This window comes from Triticum aestivum, chromosome 6A (genome assembly GCF_018294505.1).
Source record: "Triticum aestivum cultivar Chinese Spring chromosome 6A, IWGSC CS RefSeq v2.1, whole genome shotgun sequence".
Classification (NCBI taxonomy): Eukaryota; Viridiplantae; Streptophyta; class Magnoliopsida; order Poales; family Poaceae; genus Triticum; species Triticum aestivum.
The window spans coordinates 612,991,630-613,002,481 of NC_057809.1; the positions used below are offsets into that span (position 1 = coordinate 612,991,630).

At 42.5% G+C, this 10,852-nt stretch overlaps 1 protein-coding gene across 1 annotated transcript; it reads left to right on the forward strand.

The window, feature by feature from the left end:
* Nucleotides 1-5,358: 5,358 nt before the first annotated feature.
* On the forward strand, nucleotides 5,359-6,853 carry LOC123131382 (BTB/POZ and MATH domain-containing protein 1-like). The gene has a single exon (XM_044551072.1). It carries the CDS (start codon nucleotides 5,492-5,494, stop codon nucleotides 6,545-6,547), a length of 1,056 nt encoding a protein of 351 aa, XP_044407007.1. The 5' UTR covers nucleotides 5,359-5,491; the 3' UTR covers nucleotides 6,548-6,853.
* The last annotated feature ends 3,999 nt before the right edge of the window (nucleotides 6,854-10,852 follow it).

Sequence of the window (10,852 nt, forward strand, 5' to 3'; positions counted from 1 at the left end):
TTGCACCGGGTTGGGCCAAAAAATATAGACGAAGGACCACACGGCCTAATGCATCACGGGAGGTTTGTTATGGCTTGTGTGCAACCTTAGTTGCATAATCCCGTCGCAAATGCAATGCCTCGCTTGTTGTGGGACATAAGCAGCGCTCACCTATGGAGAAGTTTTGAGAAATGGGCTGGCCCAACAATGTGGTACTCCCTCCGTCCGGAAATACTTGTCCTCGAATTGGATAAAATGGATGTATCTATAACTAAAATAAGTCTAGATACAACCATTTCAAGGACACGTATTTCCGGACGGAGGGAGTATCTAATAGTTTTGAGAAGCTTTTAAGGAGAAGTTGGAGGAACCTTCCATCTTGTTTTGGGAATGTTCCTGGCAACCTTTCTTCTACTTCTCATTTGTATTTCTCTCTACCAGTTTTTATAGATTTTCATTTTCTTTTTCTATTTTCCTGTTTTATTCTATTTTTAAATACATGTCCAATTTGTTGAATACACGTTGAACATTATTTGTATACATGTTGAAAAAAAATTAGATACACATTGAACTTTTTTCAAATATACACTGAACACTTATCTGAACACATGTTGAATATTTGTCAAATGCATATTGAACATATTTTTAACACGTGTTCAACATTTTTTTTGAAATTTCATGAACATCTATACCAATATAAAAAGACCCAAAGAGGCAGATCCAACTGATCTCGGCCATCGAACTAAGTTAATCCAACGACCTAGACTGCTCCAATGGCGAGCGTTAAACATGTTTAACGTGCAATTAATATCATACCAAATATTACACTAATAACAGAATTAATACAATAGCATATCTAATATCCGCGTACAATTAATATATTGCCTAAATATTAACGTGCGTTGCACGTGCGAATTTACTAGTTTTTTAAAACATGCGTAAATTTTTTAAGTGTTACAAACACTTTTGAATGGAGAAAAGAATTTTTATATGTTAGTGACATTTATAAAATTTGCCGAAACAAAATTTGATATTTCACTAACATCTAAAAAAACAATGAACAAATTTGTAAATGTGTGTTAGTTTTTTGAATGTCATGTTTTTTTGAATTGTATGGATATTTTTCCAAATTACGCAAACAAAATTTTATATTTTTAAAGAATGTTTAAAAAAGTGTGATGAATATATTTTGAAACGAGTGAACATTTTGTAAATGTCAGAAACATTTTATTGAATTGTCAAACTTCTTTCAAAAACCGCAAGTATAAACTTTTACATTCCCTGAATATTTTTGTAACGTGCGATGAACATTTTTTTACCAAAAATGGGAGAGGAAAAACAAAAGCAAAAATGTAAGGGGAAAGGGCAGAGAAAGAAAAAAAAACATTCTATCTGTTGCTCGCTTTCTTTGGGTGAAAGCTTGTAGGGTTGTCGCTAGGCCTGGCCAATTACCCGCACTGCAGGCGATGACACTCCTTTCACCACCACTCAATGTTCCTAAGGACACGTACAAAGCGGGCGCTATCGGCAAGCGCTAGGGTACAAATCCCAGCCGTTGTGCTATATTCCCACCGAGCATGGGAATTCTGCTGGCATCGACGCCTAGTCTGTCGTCAGGCGATCCAAGTCTTTCGTGTGTTTGTTTACTAGGTAATTGTTCGTGCGTTACAGCGAGGTCATACAAAGTCTAATATTATGTATAACATTTACTCTTAGGACATAAATACCGTCAACTTTTTTTTAGCCGATAAATAACTTTCGTTGTTGTTTTTCTTCTTCTTCGCTTCATGAGCTGGCCGTCATTGTTGCTGTCGGTGCTGCCGGTGATGACATTGCCATAATATCAATTAAACTCAAGATGCTATATAACTCCATCGTTTAAAAATAGTTCGAGCAGCTATGTCTTTTACAAGATGTACCAAAAACCCATTGTGTCTATTCTCGTAATCGTAAACTATCTAGTACAAGCCTGTGTGGACCTTTTATATATAGCACACATTCTATGTACTAAATTAACTTAGAATAACCTGAAAGTCATGATTAAGAAAGAGGAAAATGTACTTCCTTCACTAACAAAACATGGATTCCCTGCCTTAGAAGAAACAAACAAATCAACCAGGCTCCGTTTCTTGCATTTCATCTTATGGACCTTCATCACACACAAAAATAGAGCAAGAATAGAAAAACGAAAACGCATGCTGGAACCCGGTCCAACGGGAAGCAAGTTGATTCGCTAGCCCGCAAGATGGGAATTACAAGGGCGTACATGATCTCTTACATGGGCCATGCAAGGCATCCCCGAAGAAGGATGGCATGCATATTGATTTTTGCGTTGCACCTCCAACTCTTTTGCTTGAACTCATCCATGGCTTGGAAGCGAGAGGGCACCACGTGAGATTTTCTGGATCGCGTTGTTTTTCTTGGAGAGAGGGTCGGCTGAGAGAGAGAGAGGTTCGATAGCCTGGGAGAGGAAGAGATGCGGCAAAATCGGGAGACAGATAATTTCTCTCTCGAGAGATATTTACGCTTGAGAGATTGCGGGAGTACATTCAGGGAAAGATATATTTTCCATAACTATTGTCTGGGATTTATTTTCCAACTAAATGATTGGGAGATTGGCCCTTGATTACAGGAGACTGATCCGAATTTATTGGGTTATCAAAGAATATTTGTCAGGTTACCATCAAAAGACTAAGGCTGGTCATAGTGGGGAGTAACTTAGACTAGTGTCATGCATATAACACTAGTCTATATTACTACCTTTATAGTGCAAAGTGTCATAGAAGTAGTATCATATATGATTGCATTTATTAGCTTATAGACTCAACATTTCTTAGCAAGCGTTATGTGATGGTAACATAATGTGTTACTCCAAACGGATCCGGCTTGCCTGCTCTCTCTCCATGCTTCCATCCGTGCTCCCACTTCATCCTACGGCTGTTTTTTTCCCTTTTTTTTCTTCTAATCTAATCATCTGCCCCCCCTGATTTTCAAGGGGTGGGGCCGGGCCTTATTTTCTTCCAATCAAATCAAGCCAGTATGCGGGAGCACGGATGGGAGCATGAGAAGGGAGCAGGCAAGTCTCGTCCACTCCAAACACCTCTCTCCTCATTAACTAGGTGCCACACAAGCAAACTTGTCTTGGGATGTGTTATGTTACTAGCTAAGTTACTCCTACTATGACTAGCCTAATGCGATCCTGCCGGTCAAATAAAAATCGTGCAAAATAGAAAATCGGGACGGGGAGGAAAACCAAAGGAGGGGTGGGGAGGGGCGAACGAAGGGGTTGGACGAAAAATTGACGTATGACGGGAAACGAAACACTCCGTTTCTTTTAGGTAGTAAGAGATAGAGATTAGTTAAGTATCCGTAGAACCCTCCTAAGGGCATGTCCAACGCGGGCGCTTGCGGTCGGCGCCAGGATCTAATTCCCACCGACATCCCGATCGATTGGCAGTTACATGCTTCGAATCCTGGGCGCCTGGTCAGGCGGCCAGCATTGTAGATGCCCTAAGGGCATCTCCAACGCGCGGTGCTTGGAAAAGTGCTGGGTCAACGCAAAGGGATGCATCGGGCGCTTTGCTCCTATCTCTCGGACGAGACTTGCCTGCTCCCCCGGCGTGCGCCCATCCATGCTCCCGCATACGTGGCATGGTTTGATTGGAACAAAATAAGGCCCGACCCCACCCCCTTAAAATCAGGGGGAGATGATTAGATTAGAAAAAAAAGAAAAAGACAGCCGTATGATGGACTGGGAGCACGGATGAAAGTATGAGAAAGGAGCAGGCAAGCCGGATCCCTATCTCTCCCACATGCGGCGCATAGCCAGCTAAATTAGCGTTCAATTAGCACTGGCAGTCTAGCGTCTCGTGTTGTAAGACATGGGCGCCTAGATTTTTTTAATTTAATAATACTTTCTTTTCGTCTATAAGCTCCTAATCAAGCGCCGGGCATTGTACATGCCCTAAAAGAAAAGGTATGGGCAGAATCCTACCAGCATTGGATACCTCTTACACAGGCGCTTAGCACAAAATCCTATTTTTCCTTTGGCCGAGCGTCTACAGAAGCGTCTCCCTATTGGAGATGCCCTATGGATCCATACGAACGAGGTATCCTAACGTCTGCGTCTACGATATTTCGGTGTCCGATCTCGTTTTACCGGTTTGATGTGCATTGTTGTACAATCATACATTAATCAGACAAATCCCGTCGTAAGCATAGCAGACGAGGGATACTCCGAGCACACTAACGAGCATGGCATACAGGCAAAATTGACTGGTGAAAATCAAACACACGTACTGTCTCCAATTCCTACCCCGAAGAAAATCAGATACCCCTAACAAGAATCAGATCGGCACAACCATACATGCATCACGCATGGAGAGATGACAACGCTCCTTCCGCCGCCGCTCAGCGCTCCTCTAGTTCATCACCTGACCGGCTGACCCAGACGCAGCTTTCTCCCAACTCGGCCGCGAGAGAGATTATTACAGCACCAAACGACCCTAAATCCCGGCAACTCGTTGATGTCATACTCGACGGGCTCAGCGATATCCGTGGCACGGGCAGCAGTGACATCTCCCTCTTACCTCTCGCAAAAAAGGGTATAAGTGTAGTACATATTTAAGTCAGAACTAAAGTACTCACATAAATGCTTTACCTTTTTACATTTTCTCTACATCACATTAATGTAGATGCCACTACATAGCCAAAGTACAAAGTTACTGCAAGAATGGAGAAAGCCCACGCATTGGTACTACTGGAGTGAAAATTTTAATCCTTTTCCATGCCCAGCAGCTCTTGTCTTCCATCAAGTAGACAGAGCACCACAAATCAGGAATCTATCTAATTTCTGCGGTTAAACAAATCCGTAAATTCACCAAACCAAATACACACATAGCTCATGTTACGTTGGTCAGAGCCAGAGACTCGTATAACTCATGTGGGTCGGACTGCAGGCGTGGTGTCCATGCGAGCCATTCTTCGCCCGACCGTAGACTCGGCCCCATGCGAGGCACGGCGTTTCCACCGGCAGGCAAGAGCTGCGCAGGTGCTCCTGTGCAGACGATGTGTTACCACTTTTTTTCGCGGTCAACGCATCACATCTAACCGATCTGGGCCAAATCGATGACAAACATCCAAATTAGTTATCGGAGCAGCGGCCCAGTACCATCCAGCGCTCTGTGGTATCCACAACAAAGCCCAAGCGAGAGCACGAGGGGCATCCTACGGACAGGAACGCCAACAACAGTGCATCCGACGGTTAATATTGCTAATGGTCTAAGATGGCTGGAAAAGTGCTAAGTTATAATGTCTCTATATACAACACAAAACTTCCTCCTTCCAAATCGAAACCCTAACCTCCCCCCAATCCGCCCGGTCACTTTCTGAGGTCGCGCCGCCGCCGCCGCCACTCCTCCTCCCACACCCTCCCCCCAATAGCATCGCCGAGGGCCTTCCTCGAGAGCCCCGCCCGCCCCGCCGCGACCCCCTCCTGCTCCTGACTCCCTCAATGGCAGCATCGCAGGGTTCAATAGTGAGGGTGCCGTCGAGGCGCACACAAGAGACGACGGAGGCCACGGTCGCGTTCGAGATTGCTGGCTACAGCCTGCTCAAGAGCCTCGATAGAGGTGAATTCCTCTCTTCTCCGCCCTTCTCCATCAGCGGTTACGAATGGTGCATCCTCTACTACCCCGATGGTTCCGGGGACGAGAGGAGCCAAGGTTATGCCTCTGTCTTCCTCAAGCTCCTGACCAAGAACGCCTTGGTGAGGGCTTTCTACAGGTTGTGGCATCTAGATGCGGTTAGGGGGCATATGATTAAGCCGGTGTTCAGCAGCCAAGTGACAAATGTGTTCGGCCCTAAAAGCCCATCTTGGGGCTTTGAGAAGTTCATGAAGACCACCGAGATGACGTATGTGCGGAATGATTGTCTCGTGATGGAGTGGGAGGTCCGAATTATCAAGGAAACACTAGAGATCCAAGTGCCACCCTCTGAGCTTTCGGATAATCTTGCAACATTGCTAGAGGGGAAGAAAGGAGCAGATGTGACTTTCAAGGTTCAAGGGGAAATTTTTTTTGCTCATAAGATTTTGCTTGCGATGCGGTCAGCAGTCTTTGACGCCAAGTTCTATGGGCCAATGGCTATGGGGGAGAAAGAGTCACATGACATAACTATCGATGACATGCAGCCTTCTATTTTCAAGGCATTTCTTCACTTCATTTACACGGATTCATTGCCTTCCATGGTTGATCTAGATGATAATGACAAAATAGAAATGGTTAAGCACTTACTTGTGGCTGCAGATAAGTATGCAATGGAAAGGATGAAGGTGATATGTGAAGGCCTGCTATGCAAGAGTCTTGATGTCGAGACTGTGGCGACAATATTAGCTCTAGCTGAGCAGTATCATTGCAGCAATCTCAAAGATGCTTGCATTGAATTTATGCTCTCTTCGAATAGAATGAATGATGTGCTCGCAAGCCAAGGGTATCTACATCTCAAAAGATCATTTCCTGACATCATTGTTGATTTGTTTGAGAGGACAGTTAAGTCCCGCAAAATTTAGTATGTCAACCTGGTATGAGCTACTGCTTGTCCTTCAGTTCTAGAAGATCATTATCATGTTGGTTTGGAGAAGAAAATGAAGTCGTGCTAGATCTAGCATTCCCATCATGGGTTGGCTTCTACATAGTTACTTTTGATACATAGCGACCTGAGATGAGGCTGCCAAGTCTTTTAGTTTTCGGAGATCTTTTGGACAAAGTGGTTCGTTCTATAAATGTATGTCTCCAATGTATGGTTGGTCCATCGGATATAAATATATATGATTCTATGGTAGCTCACTAGTTACTATTTTATCTGCTTACCTTAATTGCTGGCTTTATGTGAAGAATGATAAAACTTTGAGTTCTTGGCGATCACATTTGAGATAATTCATTTTACCTATATGAAAAACTTATATTTGAATGCTAACTTCTATATTTCATTAGAGACAGTTACAAATTGTTTCTTGACATTGTTGTCAGACCAAGCAAAGATGGAATTAACAAATGAGATTTAATTTTTTGTACTAGTAAATTCTTGTATGCAACTGGTCACTTTTCTGAATTTTCATCACAGAGGGTACTAGCATAGCCCGTGCGGCGGCACGCTGCGCCCGTCGATACCATGTGTTCATATGAATTGTGTTTACTATTTGCAGTTAGTGTTATCTATCTTGTATAGCAGATTATTGTACGTAAAATTGTGGATACAGGAAAATAAGTAAGAAATAAGCTAATTTATTGGCACCATGCATGTTGCATGTTGCTAAACACGGAAATACATGTTCATACATATTTGATAGTGATCATGTATTCTTGTCGTGGCACGACTACTACAGTAAGAAGAAAGAAACATAGATAATTATTGCTTGATTTGATCATCCTAGTGTGGGCTCCTGCAGGATTAGTGCTCATGATGAAGTGATAAAGAACTTCTGCGAACTGTTGCCTCTGGCCCACAGGCAGCTTGGCACCTATGTAGGTAATGATAGGATCTTCACAATGTGGGCAGTATCACATCAAAGAAGTTATTGCATATTTGGCTAGAATTCTTATTTGCCTTGCAAATTTGTTCCGGTGGGTGGTTAGCGGGTCATGCTGAGCTGCCATTGCTTTGTTCGTGCTTTCTCCCATGTTGTAAGCAGTTTCTCTTTTGGCACTTCAAGTGCATATTAGTTATGGTCATTGATGGTGATATTGTGGTTACCACAAATGTACTCCAGGGCCACTTGAGGAGCCTTTCTTCAACTTCACCCTATTTCTAAGCCTACTCTGTTGTAAATGTCATTAGGACCAATGAGTGCTCGAGGTCAAGAACATCGACGCATGTACCGACACCGACGGCGAGAAGACCGACGGGATGGAGAGCAGCAGAGCCGTGAGCTATCCACAGTTGGCTGCAGACGTGCCGGCTTGGACCACGAGGAGGCCACTGCGCGCGGCCGCAGAAGGTCGAAACGGCGACCCGTCGCGCTCATGATATCCAGTGGAGGGTGCCACCGGAATGAGAGATGGGCAAGCGATGGAGATCAGGGAGGACATACGGGTGTGCCTGCAATCGTGACTGGAGAGACTCAAGCACGTATGTCAGTTATGATATTTTAAGGTAGAGGAAGGCACCTCCCCCCAGTGCGCGCATGTCCATTGCAACATTGAAAGGACACGTGTGACATGGCTGGTGCTGACAGTAGGGAAGAGATAAGCGGCAAGGGAAGCTGGGGGAAATCTGGGTGTGAAACTGAGTTCATTCAAGGTTAGGTCAAAGAGGGTACACAACTAGGTATACAGCTTCATAAGGACTCATCTTCTTGGGATCCAAGATGATCAATTACAGTTAAGTTGTACAATTTCTATATTTGGGTGATGGTACCGGAGTTCATTCATTTTGCTTCTATCATGTATACTTAAAATTGTGTATTCATAAAACTTTAGCTTATATAGATGATGCATGGGTATTGTATTTAACATGTTAAATATAAACTAAATTGTTGATTTAATAACTCTATTTTGGTCCAGCGATCTTCAACAAGGATAGACCGACTCTGATTTTTTTCCAGTTTCTTTAGGCAGTGCTTAAACCGGATTACGATAGGAGATCAATTGTTGAGGCTATACTGAACCACAAATTTATTATTGGGACAGTACTATAGTCTCTTATTTATGCTTTTTAGGTAAATATCATGTTTACCTCCTATTAGAAATTTAGAAAACCTTAGGTTCTTTGCAAGCTTTCTTACCAAAAGAAGGCTCTTCAGAAGCTACTACATGTATATGCTCAGATTATATGCATGTTCTCTTTAATTTTCAAGTGCTTATGAATCATCTGCGGAAGTAACCATGGAGGCATTGAACTAAATACGAATCCAAGCAGGAGTATCAGGAAGATAATATAGGTTTTGGTCTACCGAGAGGGTCATGCAATGCTTCATTGAAGTTCAAATTTACCTCCAAAACATTGTATGGACTCCTGCACGTACTCGCTATTTTATTTCTTCACCTTCTTGCAGTTTAATTACATGTAAGTTCTGTATTCTATTTAATAAGTTATTTGTGTTTTGGCTTGTTACAAATGATTTTAGATGACACATACATATTGGGCGTCATGGTGGGAATATGTACATTTAACTAGCAAAAATGCCCGTGCGTTGCAACGGGTGAAAACAATCTAATATGTGCTCACTAATGTGAAAATAGTTTGCAAAATAATCTAATTTTATACAGCAAAAACAATTTTCTTACCTGGTTGAGCACAGATGCCAAGTGTAAAAAAGCATATCACAGAATAACCAATTGATCAGTTGGTATCCTTATTGTTACAGATCATTACATCAATACCTTTGGTCACCATTTAGAAACGAAGACCAAAACAGATTCTCCAATGACAGAAAAACTTCTTAAATGTTGCTATTTATAAAGAATGGAAGTTGGTTATGTACTGATGAAGTGGTAGTATGTTATACCTCCACCGCAATTTTTTTTGCCTTCAATACGTCCGCAGACTGTAATCTGACATTGTATCCCCTAAATCTGAAGGATTGTCACTGTATTAGTAATCTGCAAGAGCACAGCTCGCCAGATTCATCAATTGAAGGGTTATCCAACAATAAAATCCTGTTATCACAAAAGAACACAAGGTACATAATAGAGTGGAGCACCCATTTATTAAAATAAAACCATGCCAAACTTTAATAAAGTGTACAAATGTGGCCATGTCTTTGAGAGCGACTTCGATGAAAATCAGGGGCTCGACTGGTCTTAACGAAGACAATAACATCACTCAGACCAAGATACTAACAGACCTAAAACTATCATCTAGAAAACTGTTTTTTGAGAACCTTCGACAGTGGGGGAACCCCACCACTGACCTTTGTATTAGATCAGAGCGTCAAAGATACAGTACAATATTTACATAGAGAAGTTAGCAGGGGAGGAGGAGGAGAGGTCAGAGTACAAACCAAAAGAGGGTCTAGCAGCTCTCTCTTTCCATATACTCCATGCTGCCACCACAAACACTTCCATGAACATATGTCCAGTCCAGTTTCTTTTCGCTGCGTGCAACAATTCCAATATGTTATTCAGATCAGGCCATCTAACACAAAGTTTCTCCCAACATGACTTACTGAACGGGCGTTTGAAAAATAGATGTCCGAGGCAAGACCAAGCAGCAGCATAAGACTGGTATCCTGCAATATTAAGGCAACATTTGACCATTTGAAGGAAAAAATGAATGCTGATTGCAAATGGATATATGGGTAAAATACAACAACAACAACAACAACAATAGCAGTAGTGAAGCTTTACCTTTTGATCAACTATGGACAAGCACAAATAGACCTTACTGATAATTTGAAATATAGTAATGAACAAACGTGGGCAGTTTCAGCACAGGATGTGATCTAGCCCAGGCTGATTCGCCAACACGAAACCACTAACGAATTTCAAATTTCATTCTATCATGCTAACGCTTTGACCGGAGATGACATTATAATAGAGGAAATCATGAACGGAGGAAGCTAAAAGTAGCACAGGTTTGATGGGGGATACGGTGAATAATCTAAGCAAACAACAATGCAAACTCCAAGAAAGGGATCCACTGCTTACCGGGGATGAAGTTGCCGCAGCGCAGCCTTGCTCTGCTCCGGGGCTTAGGGGTGGTGGTGGCTGTGGAAGGTTGGAATAGCTCAGAGCTGGGCGATATGTCCTGAACCTGTATACACCTAAAATATATCTGCACAAGAGCTCGTATGCTCATGCTAATTAATCGCCTAAATTCACTTGTTGGACCAGATGGATACTCTGTTGATTCATCCGCTCTGAGATGGATGGAT

What these genes read in the sequence shown, in the direction of transcription:
- LOC123131382 (XM_044551072.1), top strand. Translation starts at nt 5,492, where the DNA reads ATGGCAGCATCGCAGGGTTCAATAGTGAGGGTGCCGTCGAGGCGCACA.